Source organism: Zonotrichia leucophrys, chromosome 19, assembly GCF_028769735.1.
Source record: "Zonotrichia leucophrys gambelii isolate GWCS_2022_RI chromosome 19, RI_Zleu_2.0, whole genome shotgun sequence".
NCBI classification, from domain to species: domain Eukaryota; kingdom Metazoa; phylum Chordata; class Aves; order Passeriformes; family Passerellidae; genus Zonotrichia; species Zonotrichia leucophrys.
In genome coordinates this window covers 10386293-10411367 of record NC_088188.1, presented here as the reverse complement: position 1 = coordinate 10411367, position 25075 = coordinate 10386293, and the positions used below count along the sequence as shown (strand labels likewise).

The 25075-nt window shown below is 59.0% G+C and overlaps 1 protein-coding gene across 2 annotated transcripts; it reads left to right on the top strand.

Moving 5' to 3' along the window:
- Nucleotides 1-1716: 1716 nt before the first annotated feature.
- Nucleotides 1717-22634, top strand: HNF1B (HNF1 homeobox B). Of its 2 annotated transcripts, none has more exons than XM_064729220.1 (9): nt 1717-2054; nt 6376-6575; nt 7893-8079; nt 8524-8765; nt 15646-15806; nt 18571-18703; nt 18803-18994; nt 19365-19483; nt 22086-22634. In XM_064729220.1, exons 1-9 carry the CDS (start codon nt 1717-1719, stop codon nt 22104-22106), a joined length of 1593 nt encoding a protein of 530 aa, XP_064585290.1. In that variant the 3' UTR covers nt 22107-22634. The 2 variants fall into 2 exon arrangements, with proteins under 2 accessions (XP_064585290.1, XP_064585289.1); XM_064729219.1 differs by having other exon boundaries at nt 7815-8079.
- The last annotated feature ends 2441 nt before the right edge of the window (nt 22635-25075 follow it).

Sequence of the window (25075 nt, the reverse complement as noted above, 5' to 3'; positions counted from 1 at the left end):
GGGGAGGCCCTGACCCCCACACCAAGGATTCTCACGGTGCCAGAGGGGTCACAGGGAGCTGCTGTCACCCCCCTGTGGCACCAGGGCTGGGAATTGGCTCCAAGCTGGGAGCCAGGAAGGGGCTTTTGGGGACTTTTCAGTCCTGTTGTGCTCAGCTGCTGTGTGGCCACGACAAGCCCAATGTATGCTCACCCACACCTCACTCCAAACACAGAGAGGTTTCCTGCTCCCTGAGATCCCCAGCATCCCCCTGTGGCTCTGCCCTGTCCCCCGAGGGCAGGGGGCTCTCAGGGTGCTGTGATGCCATGTTCCATGGAGCAGGAATGGTTTTATGGGCAGTTCAGCCTGTCCAGCCCACGCAGCTCCTGCACAGGCCGTTCCCCGCCCAGCCGCGGGGCTTTTCCTTCCCTTCCCTTCCTTTCCCTTGCCTTGCCTCTGCCTGGCTCTGCAGGAACCAAACTGCCACCAGCAGCTGCCCAGGGACTCTGACTGACAGCGGATCCATGGCCAGAGGGTCAGGGACCACAGCTGAGCTCCTGAGGGGCTCTGGGGCTGCATTTGGGGTCTGCCATGGGTGCTGGGGGCTGGCAGGAGTTTCTGTGTGTTTGGAGATGGGCAGGTAGCTCTGGGTGCCCTGGAGAAGTCTGAATTTGGGCTGGGAACACTGGGTTTGGAGCTGCTGGCCTTTGCCAGGAGCAGCAGGAACGGGAAGTGCTTTGGGCACCTGGGCAGTCATGAGTGGAGATTTCAGGCCTGCCTTCCCCTGAAGGGTCCCGGGCTCCTCTGCCCTGCTCTGGGAGTGCTGCTGCCTCTTGTCGTGTGCCTGCTTTGATTTCAGTGAATTTAATTTTGATTTTTGTTGATCTTGGTGCATTCACAGCGATAGGAAAAGCAGGTTTTGTTCAGATCCCAGAGCACAGCTTGGATCTCTCCTCTGCCCATTCCCAAACCTGTTCCTGCTCCCAGCCCTGGCTGCTGGCTCGGGTCAGTGGGGGCTCGGTGTCCCCTGTGACCTCTGTCCCCGCAGTGTCCCCTCTGCTATAACTGTGTGTCCTGCCATGTCCCGCACAGCTAAATGGCACCGAGCCTGTCCCCAGAGCTGCCCCACAGTGGGGCCGGGACCCCCACGGGTAACCCCCATCCTGGGGGTGCTTCCAGCCTGTTCCTGCCCCGGGGCTGGGGCAGCAGGACCCACACACTGGAGGGCACGGGGCGAGAAACCGCGCGGGGCTCTCTCTCATGCTGGCCCCGTTCCAGCGCGGGCACAGCGCCCGACGGAGCCGAACCCGCCGCGGGTCCCGGCTCGGCCCGGGGGGCGCGAGCAGAGGGCGGCGCTCCCTTCCCGGGGCGCTCCCGGCCCCGGGACCCCCGACGGCGGCTCTGGGGCGCTCGGAGCCGCCGTGCCGTGCGGTGCCGTGCCGTGCCGTGCCGTGCCGTGCCCGTGCGCGCCGTCCCGCCCGGCGCTGCCCCCGCCGCTCCCCCGGGGCCTCCCGCGGGCCGCGAGGCAAAGTCCGCCCCGGCGGGCGCTAAGGGCCGGGCCGAGCCGTGCCGGGCCGGGGCGGGGGCCGGAGGAGAGGCTTTGGCGCTGATTTGCATAAGGTATAATGCCTTATGGTGGCGGTCATGGCTCGGTAGAGCGCGGCCCGCGGCCCGCAGCAGCCGCGGCCGGGGCGGAGCGGGAGCAGCGCGGCGAGCGGAGCGGCAGGAGCGGGGAGGATGGTGTCCCAGCTGAGCGCCCTGCAACGGGAGCTGCTGGGCGCCCTGCTCAGCTCCGGCGCCACCAAGGAGGGGCTGATCCGCGCCCTGGAGGACATGGTGCCCGCCGCCGGCTTCGGCGTCAAGCTGGAGAGCCTGCCGCTGTCTCCGGGCGGGCCCCCCGACGGCAGGGCCGCGCTGCCGCCGCTGGCCAACGGGCACGGCAAGGGCAAGCTCTCGGGCGACGAGGGCTCCGAGGACGGCGACGACTTTGACACGCCGCAGATCCTCCGCGAGCTGCAGTCGCTCAACACGGAGGAGGCCGTGGAGCAGCGGGCGGAGGTGGAGAGGATGATCAGGTACCGGCACCGCCGGATCCGCCCGCGGGGCTCGGCCCGACGGCCGCGGCCCCAGCGCCCTGCCGGGGCTCGCTCCGGTGTGCCGGGCCCGGTGCGGGCTCCCGGCGCTCCCCGCTCGCCGTGTCCCGCCCGTGGCGGCTCCCGGGGCTCCCCGCCCGCCCCGCGGTCGGTCCCGGTGGCGGCTCCCGGGGCTCCCGGGGCTCCCTGTCCGGACCCCGCGGCGGAGAGGAGCGGAGCGGGCAGGGGGAAGCCGGACCCGGCGGCCGCGTCCCCCCGTCCCGTCGGGGCTGCCCGTCCCCGGTCGCGGCGGGGCTCGGACCGGCCGCCGGCTCCGTCCGTCCGCGCCGGCGGCTCAAACGTAAACCGCACCACGTGGAGCCCGGGGCGTTATTAATTTATTTCTATAAATCATCAACAGAAAGATACACAAAAGGCCGCGATCAGGGCGATCGGGCCGGCAGGTTATTCATTGCCGGGGTTGTAAAACGGACCGGGAGCGGGGAAGGAGGAGGGAACCCCGACGGCGGCGGCTCCGCTCCGGCCCATCCCGAGATGCGGCTCCGCTCCGAACCGAACCGGGCCGGGCCGGGCCGGGCCGAACGGGGCAGCCCCGGGCTCGGCGGGCAGCGCTGCCCCGGCCCGTGGGAGCGGCACCGACCCCGCTCTGGAGCCCCGGGGAAGCGGCGCCGGTGTGAGCAGGTGGGAGCCCCGCGGGCCGGCCCCGAGTGCGGCGGGCACAGCTCGGGCTCTGTCAGTGTGGGGACGCCGGGCGCTGCCGTTCCTGTCGCGATGCCCAGCGCGGTGCCCGGAGCGCGGCCCCGGGGCTGCCGCCGTGTGTGCCCGGTGCTGCCGGCCCTGTGTGCCCGGCGCTGCCGGCCCTGTGTGCCCGGCGCTGCAGGCCGTGTGTGCCTGTGCCCTCCGCCAGCCCGCAGAGCCCGGGGACGGCCCCGACTCTTCCCCCGGGATCTCGGCAGTCGCGCTCCAGTCCCGCCCCGGTACCGGCAGGTGCCCGTTGGGGACCGGGCAGTGCCACCCGTGCCCACCCAGACTGGGACCCTTCGGGTGCCGAGGGGGCTCCTGCGAGGGAGGATCCATCGCGGGCCTCTCCCGATGGGCTCCCAGCCCTCCTGTCCGGCACGGAGCCCGCACCCCGGGGTGCTCCCGCCTGTCCCCAGTGTCCCCTTGCTGGCCACATCCACCCGGGGTGCCCGGGGTGCTGAACGCCGGGGTCCCCGTGCTCCCACAGGTGTTTCTGAGCAAAGTTTGCCTCGGGTGCAAACAAGAGCGGGCACATGTCCCTGAGGAGCCTTTGCAAGGAGCTCGTGTTTGCTCTGAGAGAGGCCTTTGTACTTGGAGAGGGCGCAGCCAGGGCGGCCGGGAGACAGCGACCGCAGCCCTGCTGGGGCTGAGCCCCTCTTCTCCCATTCCCCCGGCGTCCCGACCCACGGCAGGCTCAGCCCGGGCTGTGCCCACATCCCTGGGCTGCTCAGGAGCCCTGCAGCTCTCTGGGACCATGGCTGGGGCTTTGCTGCCCACCCATGGCGTGGTGGGTGCTGTGGGGTCACCCATGGAGAGCCCAGCTCTGGACAGACCCCACAGCTCCCACCCTGCCCCATCCACCTGCAGGGCTCACCCACGCCTCACTCAGGGAAATAATAAACCCCAGATGCCACCCGTGGGCTGGGGGCTGTGGGAAGGCCACCAGCCCTGGGGACCCAGCAGAGCCACCCCGAGATGTGTGGGGAGCGCAGGCACAGCCTGGTGTGCGGGGAGATGCTGGGCAGGATGGCAGTTCTGCAGGGAGCTGGGCTTATAATCCATCTCTATAAATTCTTGGCATATTTCTCTGAGGATGTGGAGTGTATTTACCTGGTTTTGAGGCTGACAAAATGGGCGAGCTGGTCTGGGAATCGCTGGGAAGAGGAACAGGATTTGCCCCCTGCCTGTGTGTGAGGCTGGATGGGGAAATAATGGCTTTTTCTCGGGCAGCATTGGCAGCCAGGCTTTGTGGGGCTAATTTTGTGCAAGAAAAACACCTTTCCATGGTTCTGGTGAGAAGGATCGTGGAGCCAGGGCTGTAAACTGGTTTTCCAGTATTAGAAAGCACTCCTGGGTTGGGTCGGGGCTTTGGTTTTGTTTGTAAGTAAACTCCTGTTGAAGATTGGACAATTCATGTTTGTTTTATTTCATTTTGGTGACAGAATCAAAGAATAAGGGCTGGTGTTGACTCAAAAGGTTTTCCTCTCTGGCTTTTTAGGTTACCAAAAAAGAAAGGAAAAAAAAAAGAGGCCAAACAAACACTCAAACGTTTCATTTTGGGTCAAGTCCAAACATTTTGTTTAACATGAAACAAAATGTTTGGGTTTGGTTTCAGGTTGTTTAACCCTTTTGAATACGGTCAAGTTGATTCGTAAAGGAAAAATCACTGCTCAGAAATTAAGACCTGAGTAATTGTTTTGAAAGTGTAAGTGTGAAACACGTTGGAAATGTCAAGGTGAAGACTTTTTAAAAATAATTAAATGGAGGGAAATTCCGGGACTTTTTTTCCTAATTCTCAGATATTTTTCCAACCTAAATGTTGCCAAATTTTATGTGAATTTCCAAATCTCCTGTGTAGCCCCCGAGTCCCTCATTTGACATTTTCCAAGCGTGCTCTGATTCACCGGCTCTCGGTTTCACTCTGAGCAAACTGCCCTGGGCTCGGTTGCGAACCAAACCTCTCTTGGAAATGATAATGAGCTCTGTTTCATTAACTCGTTATTAATCAGTAATTAGTGGGATCAGTTGGGTGGCATGGACTGCTGGTGACAGAGGTCTGCCCGAGCCCCTCAGCTGGGGCAGGCGGCTTTACCTGGTTCTCCTGGGCAGGACATTTCCTCCACATCCTTCTCCTTGATTCCCACTTTTTCTGGGAGCCGTCCCATGGAAAGGACCCCCAAACCAGCAGGGTTCCCTGCCTGGGGGTGCAGCTTTGGGCTCAGCAGCTCCAGGAAGGCTCCGTGGCTCCTTCCCAGGGCTGACAAAGCCCAGCTTGGCTCTGCTCCGGTGTTTTGCCGTGGATCCAACCAGCTTTGTTTTCAAGCTACATTCAGGAATAAAAGTAAGAAATTTACTTGTTGGGCTTTTTTTTTTTTTCCTTCACTTGACAAGGTGAAGGATCCAAAGTAGGTGATGAATTGGGAAAGCAGTTGGACGTTCCAAGCCGGCGTTGGGGCATCGCATTATTTGAGTGCAGGACTGTGACCAGCTCTGGGCGCACACTGATTTTTCAGTGCTGAAGGTGCTCCCTTTTAGCCCGGAATAAACTCTGGGGTCTTGGATACAGCACAGGTGTTTTGGCCTCTTGCTCTGCTGTCACACTGGGCATTCGATAGAGCTAAAGACCACGGGCCGCATTTGGATTTTCAGCTAATTTTCGTAATTTTATTTTTTCTAAAATTAAATGACGCTAATCAGCAGACTGAATCAGCGGACAGTAAAGTAGTGTGATTTAGAGAAGAGTCATTTACACCTGGGTCCTACAGGAGCCAAATTCAAGTGTTTAATAATAATCAGGAGTGACTCAAAATTTTCGGGGGTTTGGTTTCGGTTTTGCGTTCGGGGTTTGTGTGCCTGGTTTGACCTTGGCTTCTCAGCCTTTTGCGTACGGTCAGTGCATGCACAGCTGTGAGAGCGAGGGAATAGGGTCCTTTTTAAGGGGATATTGAGATTTTTAGGTCATTATCCCTGTGGGAATGGAAGGAAGAAGCGGCACAGCAAGCGCGGCGTGTGGGGTTCGGCGGCAGGGCAGGGGGCACGGGCACAGTGCAGGTGCTGCACCCTGAGCAGGGCAGGAAAAGCATCCCCAGCACTGCTCCTTCTTCATTAGCAGGGCAGGATGGGCTCCCCATGCCCATCCATGTGTGTGTCCCACTGCCTGTGCGTATCTTCCATGGGGGAAATGGCGCCGAACGCAAGGGCAGCAGCTCTTGGACGGGCTGTGCTTCTCCTTGGAGGTCTGGAGGAGCTTTGCTGGCATGGATGGGACCTTGGTGTGTCCTGATGGGACACTGGGGTGCTCTCTGGGGGAGCAGCCTGGCTGTGATCACACAGTGATGGTGTGAGCCCCCATCCCATCCCATCCCACACCCTGGGCTGGGACAGGGCTGTTTTGGGGGCTTTGGGAAAAACATACACTCCAAGGATCTTGTGTCCTTCTGAAACAGTTTTAATAATAATAATTAATAATGATAGTAATGAAAGGTCTCCATTATGGGGAGAAGCAAATCCTGGGGGCTTTCCCCTGGCAGCAGGTATTAACCCTTGGTTTCCCTGCCCACAGCGAGGACCCGTGGCGGGCAGCGAAGATGATCAAGGGCTACATGCAGCAGCACAACATCCCCCAGAGGGAGGTGGTGGATGTCACCGGCCTCAACCAGTCCCACCTGTCCCAGCACCTCAACAAGGGCACCCCCATGAAGACCCAGAAGAGAGCTGCCCTGTACACGTGGTACGTCCGCAAGCAGCGGGAGATCCTCCGCCGTAAGTACCTGTGGGAGTGGGGGGCAATGGGGGGCAATGGGGGCAATGGGGGCAATGGGGGCAATGGGGGCAATGGGGGTCCCCGTGTCCCTGTCCTGCCCTGGGCACCAGCACCAACCCCAGACACCGCCTCCCCAGAGCAGTTTTCCAAGTAAAATGAATTTAAGGTGCAGGAAAAGTGGGTGAGAGCCGCTCTGGGTGGCAGGGTTCCCCCCGGCTCATCCACACGGCTGAATTTCTGGGTATTTGTGTTTGTTAGAGCTGGGAAAGCAATTAATGATGGCTCACAATTGGGTGCCTTTCCCATCTTTGCACTTTTCCTTGTTATTTTTCAGGCTGCTCATTTTTTTTCAACTAAGTGCAAAAAATGTAGAGAGAGAAAATTAAAACCCCCTGAGTTGCTGCTGTGTGTAGCAGGGTTTGGGGCAGTCTGTGCCGTTTAAAATGCAGATTATTTTGACCAAGCACACAGACCATTCCTTTGTGCCCCTCTCCCACTCTTCCCTGCCCTGGGATCTGTCCCGTAGCTCTCAAAGCAGCCCTGAGTGGCACTGGCACCCCTCAGGAAAGGGCTCTGCCTCCCTCTTCCAGCAGGATGCAATATCCAGCAGAGGGGAAGTGCAGAGAAGGGTTTAGCGCCAAATACCATTGCTCAGAAAACACACCTTGAGACGTTAGAGCAAACAGAGCCTGCTCCAGCCTTGCCCTGTGCTTCCCCCCCATCACGGGGGGAAAAGCCATTATAAAAAGAGGGAGAATTCCCCTGCAAAACTGGGAATAATAAAACCCTCCCATTAATCTCCCTTTACTGCCGTGGTGACAAGTGCCGGGGCTGGGGCGGCCGCCGAAGGTCACCTCTGGTGCTGCCCGCCCCGGCACAGGGCTGGTGTCCCACCACGCTGGGAGGGGACTGGCAGGGAGCTGTGGCTGAGCACAGATCTGGGGCTCCCTCTCGGGGGGCTCTGCAGCCGTCCTGCTGGAAAAATCCTCCCGAAACAAGTGCGGGCTGGCAGGGCCCTGCCCATGAATATGCATGGCCATGGCGTGCCCTGCTCATGCCTCCCCATTAAACAGGGGTGGCAGCAGGCTGGCCCCTTCCCTTCCCGGGTGGGTGGCAGGGGGCACCTGGCTGGCTCCAAAGGCTGCCCTGGGCTCGGGGTGCTGGGCAGGGGACACGGGGGACCCTCGGTGCAGGACGGTGGCCACAGGCCAGCTCACGTCTGCTCCTTTCTCTTTCAGAGTTCAACCAGGCAGTCCAGGGTTGTGGAAATATGACAGACAAAGGCAGTCAGGATCAGCTGCTGTTTCTCTTTCCAGAGTTCAATCAGCAGAACCAGGGGGCTGCCCAGCTCGACGACGCCTGCTCCGAAACGCCCAGCAAGAAGATGCGGCGCAATCGGTTCAAGTGGGGGCCGGCCTCCCAGCAAATCTTGTACCAAGCCTACGAGCGCCAGAAGAACCCGAGCAAGGAGGAGAGGGAGACCCTGGTGGAGGAGTGCAACAGGTAATGGCTGCCCCACGCACCTGGGCTGCCTCCCCTGCCCACAGCCTCAGCCTTGCTTCAGAAAGCCACGGGAGATGCTGCAGGAGATGCTGCAGGAGATGCCGTGGGAGATGCCATGCTCCAGGCTCACCACCCTGCTCCTTGGCTCGTGGCACAGCTTTGCCGAGCTGCCAGGCCTCTCCTTGCCATGTTTTCCCCCTCTGGGTGATGTCTGGGGCAGAGTGAGCTCCATGCTTGGGCAGGGGTGTGATGGGGATGCTGCAGGGATGGTACAGGGGGTACCACAGGGATGCTGCAGCATTGTCAGAGGGAGCGGGGATGGCGTTTACAGCATGGCTGGGTGGCCGTGCAGGAAGGGCTGAAACTCCCCCACATTTGTGGTGTGCCAAGCCCCCTGCTTGCCCCCAGCAGCCCCCTTGCTCACACGTGTCCCTTGCCCTGCAGGGCCGAGTGTCTGCAGCGAGGAGTGTCCCCCTCCAAGGCGCACGGGCTGGGCTCCAACCTGGTGACGGAGGTGCGGGTGTACAACTGGTTTGCCAACCGGCGCAAGGAGGAGGCGTTCCGCCAGAAACTGGCCATGGATGCCTACAGCTCGGGCCAGCCCCCGCACAGCATGAACCTGCTGCTGTCCCACGGCTCCCCCCACCACAACCAGCCCAGCGCCTCCCCGCCCAGCAAAATGCCAGGTGAGCCTTGCCCAGGGTGCCGGGGGGATGGCAGATTTTGGGGGTGCTGTGTGTGCAGGGAGAGGATGCTCAGCCTGCTCCCGATGGTGATGGAGGGCAGCTCGTGCTGTCACTGCAGCGTTGTGGCCGCGTGGTGAGGGCTGGATTTCCGCCGTGCCGGGATAAATCAGTGTTTGCTTGATTGGTTTAGCTCACGGCAGCTCAGTTCCGTGTGGGCTCGGCTGGGCAGGGAGAGGCTGTGCCCAGCAGGGCAGGAGGAGCTGCCCCGTGCCTGCCGTGGTGTGGCAGTGCCAGTTCATGGGGTGTAGCCCGCTGGGGAGGTTCTGGGGGTGCACAGCGTTGTGCCAGTGCCAGTTCATGGGGTGCAGCCCACTGGGGAGGTTCTGGGGGTGCACAGGCAATGCAGAGGGAAGGGGTGGCAGCGTGTCCTGGCCCCCCTGCACTGGGCTGGCTGCATGGCTCTGCAGCACCCTGTGCCACAGCGGAGCGAGGAGGATGAAGAAAGCTGTAAGGGGTGCAGGGTGACCCCTCCTCCTCCTCCTCACAGCCCAAAGTCCGGCCCTGCCGTGCCCAGGGCTGGGCAGAGCTGAGCAGAGCCCCCGAAAACCCCCGGGGGATTGAGTGGGAGATAACGGCATGGGGAGGGGGCTGCACGCCGGGCAGGGGCGAGAGGCATTGTTGGGAGAACAATCCCCATTGTCCCTTACCTGCAGCCTGCTATGGGCACAGGGGGCTCGGTGATGGGGGCTCAGCATCCCCACTGCCCCGCGTCCCCTCGGACACAGCCCGGGAAATGCCCCAGCCTGGTGTGACACAGACCCAGCTGTGGAAATGCCCCTGCCTGGTGTAACCCACACTCAGCTCGGCACAAGGCAAACCCGACGGAGCCCGTGCTGCGGACAGTCCCCAAGGGAAGGAAGGGCAGGGTACCAGGGATGCTCCTGCACACCGGAGCTCGGTGCTGGCAGCCCCCGGGGATGTCCGTGCGCCGCTCCCGGCCCCGGAGGAACCGGCAGCATCCCGGGGACCGGCCAGCGGTGACCAAGATGTGACCCTGCCCCAGGAATGCCCCGCACAATGGCCGGGACGGGCGGGACGTTTGCCCTGCTGTCAGCGGCTGATTGCTTACAAGGTGCCCTACAAGCACATTGTCAGCAGCATCAGCTGTTTTCGGTGTCGCGGCGGGGCTCACAATGCCCCACCAGCATGCAGCCCTGCATTGTCACGGCGTGTCCCCCGTGCATGCTTAATTGACAATTACGGCGGGGCTTTGAACGGAGCCCGCTGCCTTTGATGTGCCCCCGGCCTGGCAGCGCACATGGGGCGCCCCCGAGAGCCTTTGTGTCCTTCGGGCAGGGGACAGCAATTACTGGGACCGCGGGCATTTATCTCGGCGCTGGAGGGCCCTTAAGGCCCCGGCTTTCTTTGGCCGTCGGAGCGGGGCCAGCAGGGGCCGGCCGTGCCTATAGGGCTCTTGTAGGGCCGCTGACAGCCCGAGCCGAGGGGCTTTCAGTGGGGCAGGAGTGATGGCTGCGGAGCACGGCCCCTCCGGAGGGGTCAGCAGGGCTCCGATGTGGGGATTTCTCTGGTGCTGGGATCCGTCCTGAGGAGGGGAAGATGGGCATGCCAAGGGACACCGTGGGGTTTTAGGGCTGATTTTGGGGGCAGCAGGCAGGGATGGAGCTCAGCCATGGTTGCTCCAGGACACTGTGGGGTTTTAGGGTTGATTTGATTGCTCCAGGACACCGTGGGGTTTTAGGGCTGATTTTGGGGGAAGCAGGCTGGGATGGAGCTCAGCCGTGATTGCTCCAGGACACCGTGGGGTTTTACACCGTGGGGTTTTAGGGCTGATTCTGGGGGAAGCAGGCAGGGATGGAGCTCAGCCATGGTTGCTCCAGGACACTGTGGGGTTTTAGGGTTGATTTGATTGCTCCAGGACACCGTGGGGTTTTAGGGCTGATTCTGGGGGAAGCAGGCAGGGATGGAGCTCAGCCATGATTGCTTCAGGGCGCTTGGACCAAGCTGCATCCCAGACGTTCCCAAACCACCACCGGGTGCATCCCTGCTGTATAACCCCTCCGGGGGATGTTTGGGATGCCCTCCGGGTGGGGCACACCCGGCTGACCCCATGGTGGCTGTCCATGCTGGGATTTGAACTGTCCTTGCCCCGAGGTGGCGGCGTCTGGGCCGCTCAATGCCTTAACAGCTTAATGACAGCCTGGGACAGTGTCCCTGTCCCCCTGCCCGCCACGGAAACGCGGGGGCTGCAGCTCTGGGGCTGCTCAGAGCTCCCCGTGCCCCTGCACAAAGGGGGTCACCCCTCCTTGGGACATCAATGGGGTCCTGCCAAAGGGCGGGATGACAGCGGGGCAGGGATGGGAGCTGTAAAAGTCAAACATCCCCCGGCCTCTTCTCGGGGACCCATCTGTCAGGCCTCGAGCTGTGGGTTTTAACTGTTTGCAGGTAAATACTTAAAGCCTTTCTATCTCGGAGGCTCCTCTCCGAGGCTGGACTTTTCCCTTCCTCTGGGTTTTATCAGCGATCTTGGTTCCCTGTTTGATTTGAAGGTCACTCGGGGCTTTATCTCGGTGCCATGGCAGACTCTGGCTTATGCCATTTTATCTTCAAGAGCCCCGAAGACAATCGGGGCATTGATGAGATTAGGGGAATCACCGCCCGGCCCCGAGCCCGCCCTGCATACAAAGGGCCCCAGGGTGGGGGGCACAGCATCCCTGGAGCCTGTCTGGGGGGCACAGCATCATCTCCAGCCTGTCCTGGGGGGCTGCACACCCATGGGGGTCAGGGTGTCATCCATCCATCCATCCATCCATCCATCCATCCATCCATCCATCCATCCATCCTTCCATCCATCCATCCATCCATCCATCCATCCTTCCATCCCTGCTCTGCAAACATTAGAGTACCAGATCAATATCTGAGCAATCACATTTATTTACACATATATGTGTATATAGATATATATTAAAATGAATTACATATATATATATAGATATATAAATTAAAATGCATTAATTATATATATATAATATATATAATATTAAAATGCATTACTTATATATATATAAATTTAGATATCTCTATATTAAATGCATTATATATATATATATATATATATATATATATATATATATATATACACACACACACATTTAGCTGTCTCTGCAGCTGGAGATAAACATAAAAATAACCCAGTGCCACCCCTGATAGTCTCCCTAAAACCCAAAGGGCAGCTGAAGGGCTTTACCTTCCCTTTACAAGAAGAGCCCATCAGCAAACCCTGGCTCTGGGGTACCCTGGTTTGTTCCTGGCTTTGGGTACCCTGGTCTGTTCCTGGCTCCCTCCCCGTGTTCTGGGGGTGCTGTCTCTCGCTGGGACCCCGTGGCAGTGGCTGTAATATTTTACTGTCAGGGACATTGTGGGGCTGGCTGGGTACAGTGCACTGTTAGGAGCTTTTCCCTGCTTTATGGGGGTAATTAGAACTTTATGACAGCAGCGAAATGGGAGGGTCTAGTCCCCATAAACGGGTTTATAATGGATATAAACTATGCACCTCTGTAACTGAGCGAGATTAACACTTTAGGGACAATTTGAGTGGCAGCCCAAAAATCAGAGGTGCCCTCGGTGCTGCCTGGACCTGAATTTTGGGAGGGTGAAGTTGTCCCACAGTGACCTGGCTGTCCGTAGTGTCAGCGGGTGAAGCATCACTGACTCCAGCATGTCCCCAAAAATTACACTTTGCTTTTCTCACCCCATTTTCACACCCTGGCCTGCATCCTGGAGGGTCAGGCAGAGCCAGAGCTGTATCCCCTCCACCACCAGATCACAGGTGAATTTTTGGGGTCTGTTTTGGGGTTTGGCATGGCTGGTGATGTGCAGGACATTGGTGAAGGTCTGGGCAGAAGCCTAGAGCTGGGGGAAGGGGCAGGCTGGAGGCTGGGATGTGCTGTGGCACGGTGGCAGCAGGGCTCTCACAAGCACAATGAGGGTTTTGTTTTAATATATACAATTTATTAATATCAAACATGACTTAAAGCAAAGCAGAACCAAACTGCTTCCCTGCTGGTGCCTGCCAAAGGCAGGGCCTGGTGTGTTCTGAGGAAAGGCACAAGGCTGCGATGAGAGTGATAAAGAGACTGATCCTTGCCCCAAACTCCCCTCCACCATCCCAAAAGCCCCCAAAGCCAAGCCAGGAGGGTGAGTGTGGCACCCAGAGCAGTCAGGAGGTGCTGGGGTGTCTGTGGTGCACAGGGCCCCTGCCCTGGGGCTGTCACTGCTGTCCCCATCCGTGGCTGGAGCAGGGTTAAGGCTATGGAGCCAGACCCTGCTGGGGCAGGGGAGGGCAGTAAAACATTTCACAGCCTGTGCAGCTCAGGGCCCACACAATGGCCCGTCCCATAAACACACTTTTATGTTATGGCTGTAGCTCCAGTTAAAAATAAAGCCTTGAGGAGGGCAGGCTCCCGGGCCAGACCCGTTCCTGTGACCCCATCCCGGCTCCTCTCCTGAGGGAGCAGACTGAGGGGGAATAAATCCCTTTGCACAAGGGCTGCCTCCAGCTGTGGAGGCACAGCAGAGCAGCAGGAGAACCCTTGTGCTGGGCCCTGATGGCTGTCTGGGCCCGGCCCATAAAGCCTGGATGCCAGAGCTCTGGAGGAATCCTTCATTCCTGGTGCTCCCAGCTGTAACCCTGCCCCTGCATTCACCCCAGCCCTCTGGGGAGCTCCCAGGGCTGTGCTGCCAGGGCAGGGCTGCATCCCAGCCCTCAGTGATGGAGAGCCCTGGGAGCTGAGAGGAAAGGCACCCCCATCCCCAGGGAGCTCCCTGAGTCCCAGCAGTGACAGCAGCAGCAATGCCTTGTGGTGGCATTAATATCCCTGATGTGAATGATGTGATCTGCCCAAATGCAGCCCAGCCCTGGGGACACGTAAATAATAACATTCCTCCCATTGTGGGGATGGGGAATAATAATAATAATAACAACACCCCTCCCATTGTGGGGATGGGGAATATTAATGATAACACTCCCATTGTGGGGATGGGGAAATAAAAATAATAATAACAACACTCCTCCCATTGTGGGGATGGGGAAATAATAATAATAACACTCCTCTTGTTGTGGGGATGGGGACAGCCCAGTGAGGGTGGATGCTTCCCAAAATGAGCCCTGCAGGAGGATTCTGCCTGCCCTGCAAGTGGTTCTGAGCAGGTCCCTGGTGGGGCTGGACAGTGGCCCTGCTGTCCCCAGCCCCAGAGCCCAGCCTGGCTCTCCTGGGGAGAGCTAATCCTCATCAGGACTCTTCATCAACACACAGAGCCTGCAGTGGTTTTATCTGGAGGCCCAAAATCTCAGTCCCCAGCCTATCTGGGGATCTCGGCACTGGTTATTGTTCCTCAAACAATCAAAGGCTCGTCCTTGGGGCTGCAAGGAAGAGCTTCAGAATCAGCATTTAACCACCCTTCTGTGTGTTTTAAAGCCAGCTTCACAGCTTTGGGTGGCTTGGCTGACGGGGTACCACCCCCTCGGCTGGATAGGGCATGATTTTGCATTTAAAATGCACTTTTTGTTGTTTGGCTGAGCCCAGAGGAGCCTGAAGACAGCAGAAACTCTGATTTCTCTGGCGAGAGAAGCCGTCTGCCCTGGTCTATCTCTCAGATCACGGCCAGAAGAAAGGGCTTTGTTTTATCTCCCTGCCATTGTTCCACAGCGGGATGGATCCCGGCCCACAGTGAATGAAGCACCCTCTGCAGGAACGGGAATGGGAACGGGAACGGGAATGGGAATGGGAATGGGAACGGGAATGGGAATGTGTGTGACAGTGCCCAGGTTGGGCAATGTTTAAATGTTTACCCTGGACGTCCACTCGGGCCAATATCCACCTGCCAGAGGACATTCTTTTATTATCAGGGATAAAGGGGTTTGCTGGGAAATCATCAGGAGCCAGACATGGAGCAGATTCCTATCTGTGGCTCGTGTTTAACCAGCTGATGGGGGAAATTCGGGGGTGATTGCAGAGTGGCTGTGGTGTGGTTTGGGTGGAGGCTGTGCGTGGCTCTGGGCTTGGTTTTGGAGCTGGGGAGAGCTCCTGGGCTCCAGTTCTGGTTTCTTTGCTTTTCCTTGGTTCAGAGATGGATTTTAGAGTTGTCCTTAGAGCATCCTTCATGAGCCAGCCCCAGGCTGAGCCTCCCTGGTGGGCACTCTGAGGAGCCACCATGGGATTTTCCTCCAGAACCATGGTTTGTCTGTCTGTCCATCCTCCACCATGTCCATCCCAGAGCAGTTCAGTGAATCTGGCTGGGAGCACAGGGCTGGGCTCCTCCTAACAAGTGGTTTTTCCTCCTAACAAATGGTTTTTCACCCTAGCTGTCAGGGCAGCCCTGTAAAAGACACTTTTGTTTGCCCTGGGTTTTCCTCAGTTAATTATTTGTGATCTGTGGATGCCTTTCCATGGCACATGGCTGATCATATGGCTATCAGTGTGGGGTGCTTCGGCCAAATTAAATACATTTATATGGGAGACCTGTGCTGGGGGCAGATTTCCCTGAGGGCAGGGGAGGGCTGGGGTCTGCTCTGTGGGCTGGGGGGTGTCTGCTCCCTCTGGCTCACTGCAGCCCCGTGTGTGTGTGTTGTAGGGGTCAGGTACAGCCAGGGCACACCTGGCACTGCTCTGTATCCCCCATGGATGATGCCAGCCCCATGTTTTTCAGGGGTCAGGTACAGCCAGGGCACACCTGGCACATCTCTGTGTTCCCCATGGATGATGCCAGCCCCGTGTGTGTGTTTCAGGGGTCAGGTACAGCCAGGGCACACCTGGCACATCTCTGTGTCCCCCATGGATGACACCATGCCCATGTTTTTCAGGGGTCAGGTACAGCCAGGCGGGCGGCGAGGCCGTGTCCTCGGGGGCCATCAGCCACCACGGCGGCGCTGCCATGGTCACCACGAGCCAGGCTGTGCTGCAGCAGGTCTCCCCGGCCAGCCTGGACCCGGGCCACGCTCTGCTGTCTCCCGAAGGGAAAATGGTGAGTACACCTGGCCCATTGTGGCGGCGGCGGCGGCGCTGATAAGATAAGAGGGCCCAGGGGCAGAGCAAACAGAGCTTTCCCCGGGTTTCACACCGGCCCGGCTGAACAATGGGGCATTGTGGGGGCCCGGGGTGCCGCTGTCCCCACCTCCGAGGCGGTGGGACACACGGTGTGCTCCAGCTGCATCTGCCAGAGCCGGGCTCATTGATTGCAGGCTGGGTGGATCTCTGTTTGCTTTCCCCTGCCCATGACATGGTATCGATAAAATACTCATTCATTACTTCTCCTGAAGCCCTCCCGAGTTTGGGAAGAGCTTTTCCTGCTAGCAGGGACCTTCCTGTCCCAGGGGATGGAAGCTGCTCATGCTGGCTCTGCCCCCCAGCTCCTGCCTCTCCCTCTCCCCTTTGCCATGGGGCTCTGCTGGGCAGAGCTGTCAGTGTCAGCATGGCAGGAATGGAGATGGGACATCAGCATCCCTGATGGGGATGGGGACACCAGCATCCCTGTGCTGCTGGACATGTCCCCATGCTGCTGCTGCAGGGCCCTGGCACTCGGGGTGCCCCTTCCTGGGGCAAAGCCCCTGCAGGGTGGGTGAAGGAACAGGACAAGGAGGGGTGCAGGAGGACAAGGAGGGGTGCAGGAGGACAAGGAGGGGTGCAGGAGGACAAGGAGGGGTACAGAGGCTCAGGCCAGCACGGGATGGGTGTGATAGCCGAGCACAGCCCGTCCCTGGAGCAGCCTGGCAGGGCTTTGCCTGCAGCTGCTGCTTTTCCAGGAGTTTTTTTTCCGGCTGAAATCGAAAGTCAAACATGGCACTGGGTGACGGGGCCAAGCCGGTTCCTGCCCGGTTTTCACTTCCATTTTCAGAGGGCTGTCCCTGCTGGGCCATGCTGTGGGTGCCCTGGTGAGGCTGGGTGCCCATGGAGGGGCTCACTGTGCCCTCCCTCACTATGGCACCGTTTCACTGTGCCATTCCCCCTGGCTGGGGAGGGTCTCTGTGCAGCCCCTCTGCTCTGGCACTCACCCTGCCGAGCCCAACGTGCCCTGCCATGCTGGGGGCACACTGCAGACAGACACCCCAGCCCCCCAGCCCACTGCCTCTGCCCCAGCACGCCCAGCTCAGCCCAGGGTGTGTTGAGCCTCATAACCCTCAGCCTGGAAGCCATAAAATGAGTCAGGGACAAAGGCAGCAGCACTGCATGCCCAGGGTGGGGGTCCCCGAGCTCCAGGCAATGCCAGCACCCCCTGCCAGCTCCTGGGACTGGGCAGAGACCCCCAGAAGGGGCTGGGCAGCACGGCAGGAGGAAAGGGAGCAGGTTAATATGGGAAAGGCACTCGGTGAAGTGCAGCAGAAGAGCTCTCCCCAAGGCACAGACACTGCCCAGCCGTGGGGACCCTGGCTCTACCAGCTTATCTCTGATCTCCAGGCAGGGCTAGCTGGTGCTTGCCAGTGATTTAATAGAAACATGCTGTAGGCTGTGGTTTCTAGTAAGTAAACATGTGCCTTTACTGCCCCACATGAAACGAGGAGCTGCCAAGGAAGTTGCTGCATCTCTCAGGAAAGAGCATTACTGAAATCCCTCGTGGCTCACTCTTTCCTGCTCCGGTGTTTGCCTGGGCTGTGTCAGTGCCAGAGGGTCTGCCCTGAGGGCCCAGTGCCCGGAGGGTCTTTTCCATCATGCCCAGTGCAGGTGCAGTGCTCTGGGGCCAAACACCCCATGAGAAGAGCCAGGGCTGCAGCGTGTGCCCGCCGGGAGCTGTTTGGCTTGTGCAGCCGAGTGTGCTGTAACCCGGCCTTGGAGGCACTTGGAAAGTGGAAAATACCGGATCAGGAAACGTGAGTCACTCCCGGGCTGTGGAATTTATTGATGGATTTGTTTCAATTGCTATCTCCAGCTCACATGTGCAAAATAAACAAGGTGCTCGGCACCGGTGTCCAGAAATGTCACCTGAAGGGCTGCAGGGATGGCTCTGTGCTGGGACTGGGATCACCCTGTGCAGGAGGGCTAACAGCAGGAATTAGGGGAAGGGGCAGCAGTTAAAGAAATGAGGCACTTACAGTCCTGGGGAGCAGCCCCAGTGCTGGCAGCACATGCCAAGTGCCTTTGTCTGATCCCTAAACTTTGGCCCGAAACCCCAGCACTGGCTCTGGCTGTGCACACCCGCCCTGTCTCACCAGTATCCTGCCAGCTTGGTGACTAAGATCATCACCACGAGGCCCTTTTAACCTTCCTCCCGTCATTTTTCTCCACTTCCCTGAGTTTATAGGTCCCACTTTCCCCTGCAAGCAGAATGGCTGAGTCTCATAAGGATGGTTAGGAGTTAATGAGTGCTGAGAGCCCTCAGCTGTCCCCGGGGCTGGAGCTTGGACTCGGGGTACAGAGCAGCCAGGGTTTGGGATGTGCTGTGTTCCAGTGCCATGCTCCAGTGCAGCTGGAGGCCAGTGCCAGCAGAGCCTTTCCCAACGCTGCTCTGCTGTACATTAACACCAAGCTGAGGTGCTGCAGTCAGGGGGGGCTGTCTGGGGTGAAACCCAGCGGGACTGCAGCTGCTTCTCTCTGGGGAGGGGGCTCTGCTGATGCCCCCAAGCCCCATGGAAGAGGGGAGGAGGGGGCTCTGCTGATGGCTCCCATGGAGATCAGGAGGGGGCTGTGCTGATGGTCCCCATGTCCCCATGGAGAGGAGGAGGAGGGGGCTCTGCTGATGGCTCCCATGGAGAGCAGGAGGGGGCTGTGCTGACTGTGCCTGTCCTGCCCCGCAGATCTCGGTGTCGGGGGGCGGGCTGCCCCCGGTGAGCACCCTGACCAACATCCACAGCCTGTCCCACCACAACGCGCAGCAGTCGCAGAACCTCATCATGACGCCGCTCTCGGGGGTCATGGCCATCGCCCAGAGTAAGTGCCCCCCCAGCTCCCCTGGTGCCCTGCCCTGCCCTGGCAGGGTGGCCCTGCTGCCCCTGCTGATGCCCCGCTCTGCTCTCTCCCTGCTGCCAGGTCTGAACACCTCGCAGGCCCAGAGCGTCCCCGTCATCAACAGCGTGGCGGGCAGCCTGGCAGCCCTGCAGCCCGTGCAGTTCTCCCAGCAGCTGCACAGCCCGCACCAGCAGCCCCTGATGCAGCAGTCCCCGGGCCACATGGCACAGCAGCCCTTCATGGCCACGGTCACCCAGCTGCAGAACTCACACAGTAAGGCCTGGGGAGCTGCACGGGCCCCTGTATGGATTCACATGGGAAATCAGCTTGGGCCCTCCTCCTCCTGCCCTGCCCTTGGCTGCTGGCCCTCTCATGGCTCCAGCCCATGGATGCTCAGCAGTGCAGGCTGGTCACATCCTGCCTCATCCCTTCCTCCCTCTGGTCCAGCCACAGCCCCTCAATCCCCACGGGTTCCTGGGGGTGAGCTGCTGCCTGAAGATGCAGCGGCTTGGAGGGAAGTGCTGGGTTCTTCCCTTGCCTTGTTTGATCCCATCCCCATTCCCTGCTGCCCGTTCCCATTCCTGGACATGCCATGGCAGGGTCTGGGGTGGTTTTTCCCTGACCTGTCCCCTTGTGCCCACAGTGTACACACACAAGCAGGAGCCCCCCCAGTACTCGCACACCTCGCGCTTCCCCTCGGCCATGGTGGTGACGGACACCAGCAGCATCAGCACGCTCACCAACATGTCCTCCAGCAAGCAGGTAATGCCCACAGGGCTGGCTGAGGGGGCACAGGGTGGGCTGGGAGCCTGGGGGGCAGCTTTACCCCCTCTGCATGTGGGGCTGGAGGGGGGAGTAGCACAGACCCCATCTCCTGGGGGGAGCTGAGGATGGGAACCCCACCGCAGTCCCTTCATGGGCTCTAGAACACCTGCTTGTGGTGGTGGGATGGGATTTGGGTGGTTTTGGCTCCAGAACACCTGCCTGCAGTGGTGGGAAGGGATTTGGGTGGTTTTGGTGGTACCAGGCAGGCCCTGCTCATCCCTGAGAGTGGAGCATCCTGCTGGGGCTGAGGAGGCAGAACCAAGCAGGTTCTGCTGCCCACATCCAGGGGATCAACCCTGGCTGGAGTCAAGTGGAGTCCAAGGCTGCCCAGCCTCCCCCAGCCCATAAACCTTTATCATCTGCCCACTGCAGGTGTAAGGCCGGACTTATCCTGGTTCAAATCAGGTGTGTGAGGTTTTCCTGAGACAATGGTCTCTTTCTGAGAGCCAACTCTGGGGACTGTGGGAAATATGTGGCCCTTATTGATCGCTAGATAAATAAGAGAGAGCCTTGAACTTGCATTCAGATAAACTTTTCTTCCCGAGGTTTGACAGGGGACAGGGAAAAAATGTCTGCAATGACCACAGAGTAAATACAGCGTGGGATTGCTGAGAGACCCCCCCAGCACCGCTGCGGGATCCTGGGCAGGGGCGGAGGAAGGGGCTGCAAAGGGGACACCTGGGGGGTTCGGGGCGCTTGGGGAGGGGTCAGGAACGGCTCCCCCGGGGGATCCCACTCGGGGCAGTCCCAGGGTGAGCGCTCAGGCACGGCCGCCCCTGGCTCCATTTCCTGCGTGCGGCGTTATCGGCCCATCTGCTGCGCGCTCAGCCCGAACTGCCCCTGATTAATCGAGCTCTGCTGCCTTTGATGCGGCAGCCCCGGGACACAGGAAATGTCCCTGGCAGCGAGATGGAGCCCGGCCATCCCCTGCTGCCCGGGGCCCTGCGATCAGCCTACCCTGACCACGCCGGGGCTCTGCCTCCATCACCTTCCTGCGCTTCAATTCCAGCAGGGCTCAGGAGGGATATGGGGCCAAGACCCTGCACCCACCCCTGTTACGCCCAATACACGATAAAGATCCTGCAAGCACCAGGGCAGGATGTGAGCTGTGTCCAACAGCAAACCCTCCCAGCCCCCAGGGTCTATTTCCTACCAGCCATTCTGTGCCCAAGATATAGCAGGAAAATTTATCTTTGGGCATGGATTTCTTTCTTGGTGGTCAGCAGTTTCATCAGCCAGAGGTGGATGGAGTGTGACAGATGCAGTGTAGGGGGGCGATAAATGCAGCTCAACACCCAAATACCTGAATGTTTTCGGTGATTTGGGTTTCTATCATTGACTGGAGTTGCCAGGGGCTGTGCCCTGGCTCGTCCACACTTTGCCTCGGCATAAGGCAGGGAGCCCCCACCAGATCCCAAAACCTGTTCCGTGGCGGAGGTGGCTGCTCCAGGTCCTGCCAGGGGGATGGGGCTGGAGGGAGGTCCCTGCTCACCCCCAGCTCCCTTATCAGATGCTGCTGTTAGACCTGGAAGGGGCAAATACCTCTCTGTTCCTTTGACAACGCTCGGGGCCGAGGCACGGCGTTTATGACGTTGGCAAACACCTGATAGCCAGGGCCAGTCCCTAATGACATGTCACGGGAGCCTCCTGGCGTCTCCTTATCTGCGCCTGATGATGTTTGCTGTGCAAGGTCACCCCGCCCCTGCCGGGCCCGCCGGGATCGGGGGGACCCCCGGGATGGGCAGGGATGGGGAAGGGGCCCCTGCAGTGGGATGGATGTGGAACGGGGGGCTCTGTCCCTGGAGATGGGAGCATTGCTGGGGATGAGCCCCAGCACTGCTCCCACCCCAGCCGAGCTCAGCCTCACGCCTGGCTGCTCCCGGGCACAAACAGGACTCCTGGCACAGCCTAGGCACAAACAGGACCTTTTTTGGCGTTATTATTTTTGGGAGGGGTGGCAATAGCTGGCTAAGAAAGTATTTTCTCACTGGCTCCCCCACTGGGGTGCCAGGGAGGGCTGGGGGCTGAGCAGGGCAGAACCAAGGTGGTCACAGAGCAGGGCAGGAGGTGAAGCAGGGATGCAGGAGGTGATCAGGAGGTGATGCAGGAGGTGATGCAGGGATACAGGAGGTGATGCAGGAGGTGATGCAGGGATACAGGAGGTGATCAGGAGGTGATGCAGGAGGTGATGCAGGGATACAGGAGGTGATGCAGGAGTGATGCAGGAGGTGATGCAGGAGGTGATGCAGGGATGCAGGAGGTGATGCAGGGATGCAGGAGGTGATGCAGGGATACAGGAGGTGATGCAGGGATGCAGGAGGTGATGCAGGAGGTGATGCAGGGATACAGAAGGTGATTCAGGAGTGATGCAGGAGGTGATGCAGGGATACAGGAGGTGATTCAGGAGTGATGCAGGAGGTGATGCAGGGATACAGGAGGTGATGCAGGAGTGATGCAGGAGGCGATGCCTCCGAATGCTTTGTGTTGCTGCCTCCTCCTGCCGGCGCCGCTCACTGTGCCGCTCTCTCTCCTTGCACAGTGTCCCCTGCAAGCCTGGTGATGCTCCACACCTCGCTGCTTTTGCACACAGCAACGGGATCTCCTTTTCCTCACCATCCCGCCGGGAGCCGCCTGCCGGAGCAGCGCCCAGCAGCGAGCGAGGAGCCCGACACGGAGCCGGGCCCGGGGCTCCCTCTCCGGGGCTCTCCCGGTCCTGCCTCTCCATCCCTCCACGCAGTGTTTCCAAGACGTGTCTTGGGGATTGTTTTGCTGAAGTGTTTGCCTTGCAAGAGGCTCTCCCGAGGAACGAGGCACGGGCTGTGCTGGGAGCTGGCAGAAGGGGAAGATGGATCATGTTTGAGTTGTACTCCTCCACTCGGACTGAGAGGGACCGGGTCTGTTACTTGGCGTTCGGAGGGAGGAACTGCATGTGTTGTTGAACTGAGCCAATTAACCTGTAAATATAGGTACAGTCTGCTCCATCCTCCCCCCTCCCACTCCTATACATAGAGATTTATATAAAAAAGAAGTAAATTTTGTCCAATGGATGTAAACTACTGTAATTAAGTGCAATTCCCCCATCTGTATATATTGGTCCTGAATATCTTCATTTTGTCTTTTTCTTTCTTTTTTTTGTTTGTTTTGTTTTGTTTTGATTTTTTTTTTTTATGGTAAAGGTCAGAGCTGAGGATGGTTTTGGTTTTGTACTTCTCTTTTTCCTTTAAATGAGTTGATTGCAATCCTGGGGCTGGCAAGGACCCTGGCCAGGCAGCACTGGGCTCTGCTGTGCAGGACAGACAGACAGACAGTGTCCCCTGCACGGTGACATCCCACGTGAAGGAAGGGCACAGGGCAAGCTGAGCAGAGCCCTGGCAGGACCTGGATGGTCCATGTGGGGACAGCTGTGATATGAATTAATCTCAATGCATTTCCCTGCTTTTTGGGGGCTCTGAGGGGGCTCTGGTGGGTGGGGAAGGACTCAGCAGCCTGGGGAGCACACCCAGGTACTGGGATGTGTCAGCAGCTTCCAGGTGAGCCTGGAGCATTTGCAGCACAGAGTGAATGAGGCCACACGGAATTCTGATGGGATCTGCCCCAGTGGGTTCAGACTCTCCCTTTTCTCCTCTCCCAGGGCGCAGAAGGGGTTGGGTGCCCAGTCACTGCCTCATCTCCTGCCCAGTGAATGGCCAGCACAGGTGGCTTCTTTCCACCTTCAGCAGGTGATGATGAACCTTGTTGGCTCCACTCTTAGTGCACAGGGTGCTCTGGTCCTTGTGGTGCCCTGGATTGATGGATGGATGGACAGATGGATGTATGGATGGAATATGGGCTGTGGTGTGGACGCTCCAGCTGCTGCCCTGTCTCGGCTGGCACCAGCTCCTGCATGGGAAGCCCTGCAGAAACATCTGCAGCTTGTGAATGACCCCAGCTCTGTGGGGAGGGCGTGTCCAGCCCCTCAGCACACACACCACAACCTCCCAAAGCCATGGAAGTGTTAAAGGCATCGTCTGCCCTCTGTGAGACACGAGCTGCTCTGTGCCTGCTCCCCTCTGTAAATGGATCTCATGCTCCCGAGTTGTGCCGATTTTCCACGAACTCTGTGGCATGTGCCAAGTGCTGAGAGGGATTTTGAGAGGTGGGCAGCAGCAGAGGTGCCCATGGAGAGACAGCCAAGCTAAGGACAGCACTGGGTGCTCTCTTTGGGCTGAGAAGAACTCTTGGACTCACAGTGGGACCCTCACCTGGCTGGCACTGACAGGAGCTGCCCACTGGTGAATGTCATCAGGAATTTGGAGACCAATACTCAGAATTACATTTAATTTAATGTATACCATAATTAAATACCATTTTTTCTGAGCCCTTGCTGCTGTGTGGTCTGTGAGCTCCCCAGTGACCATGTGTGGTGGTTTGGCAGAGGTGGGGCTGAGGGGACACGGGCTGGTGGCACGTCCCTGCTGCTGTCCCTTGCAATGACCATGTCACTTATACCTCCCTGCATGTCCAGGGTTTCCTGTGCACCCCCAGGCGTCAGCCAGGAGGCTTCTGGAGGTGGGGAGAGCCACCCTCACCCCCTAATGATGCTGTCCTTGTCCCAGCAGTGCTCCCTCATTCCCTGCTGGCTTTAGCAGCCCTTTAGCTGAGCAGTCAGGAAATCAGGAGGGGAGTGCCAAGGGCAAGCCCTGTGTGCTGGGCATGCTGAGCCCCAGGGGGAGGTGGTGGCAGGGTGTGCTCCAGGGGCTGGAGAGCTCTTGGAGAGCCTTGCTTGTGAAGAGCTAACAGAGCTGAGTGACTGAGCACAGCACTGGGAAAGGGTGGAGTTAATGGGAAATAATGTGGGGCTTTCCTGGCTGCTGTAAATCCAGGCTGGAGTGGCCCTGCAGAGGGAGGAATGGACAATCCAGGGGGGAGAGGGAGGCACTGGACCTGCTGCAGCTGAGCCTTTTGGGAATTGATTTCTGCACCGGCTGTAAGAGAGTCACAGACTGAAAGGATGGAGCTTGGGGTGTGGAAAACCCTTTGGGAAATAATCCAGGGTCAGTGCTGCTCTGCAAGGAAGGTAAGTGAAAACCTTGGGAAAAGGAGGCTTTGAGAATTGACCCCACCACAGAGGGATGTGGTGAAGGAAGATAGGACAGAGGCAGAAAAACAAGGGGGGAAAATGGCACAAATGAAGGCACAGATGGAGCAGGTGGCTCCCAGAGCACGGTGTGATGAAGCAGACAGGATAAAGTCTATAATGTGAGTAGAACAAATGATTAATAACAGGTAATTTCCCCAGAGGTGTGGGTTTCTGGAGCTGCTGAACAGTGACTCTGTGCTGTCCCTTCCCACCCCAGGGAATCAGGGCAGGTTACTGAGGGTGCTGTGGGTGCTGCACATTCCTGTGTGGGGAGAAACTTCCTCTGGTTTTGAGTTAAAAATCAGCCTGAGGAAGCGCTTCTGAGTGGCAAACACCACACAGAACTCTTGGGAGCAGCCTCTGCAGCAGCTGGGCTGGGGCTGGGGCTGTCCCTGGACCTCACCTTGCCT

Coding starts and splice junctions, on each gene's coding strand:
- HNF1B (XM_064729219.1), top strand. CDS start 1,717: ATGGTGTCCCAGCTGAGCGCCCTGCAACGGGAGCTGCTGGGCGCCCTG. Junction 2,055..6,375: donor GAGGTGGAGAGGATGATCAG/GTACCGGCACCG, acceptor CCCTGCCCACAG/CGAGGACCCGTGGCGGGCAG. Junction 15,807..18,570: donor TGTCTCCCGAAGGGAAAATG/GTGAGTACACCT, acceptor CCTGCCCCGCAG/ATCTCGGTGTCGGGGGGCGG.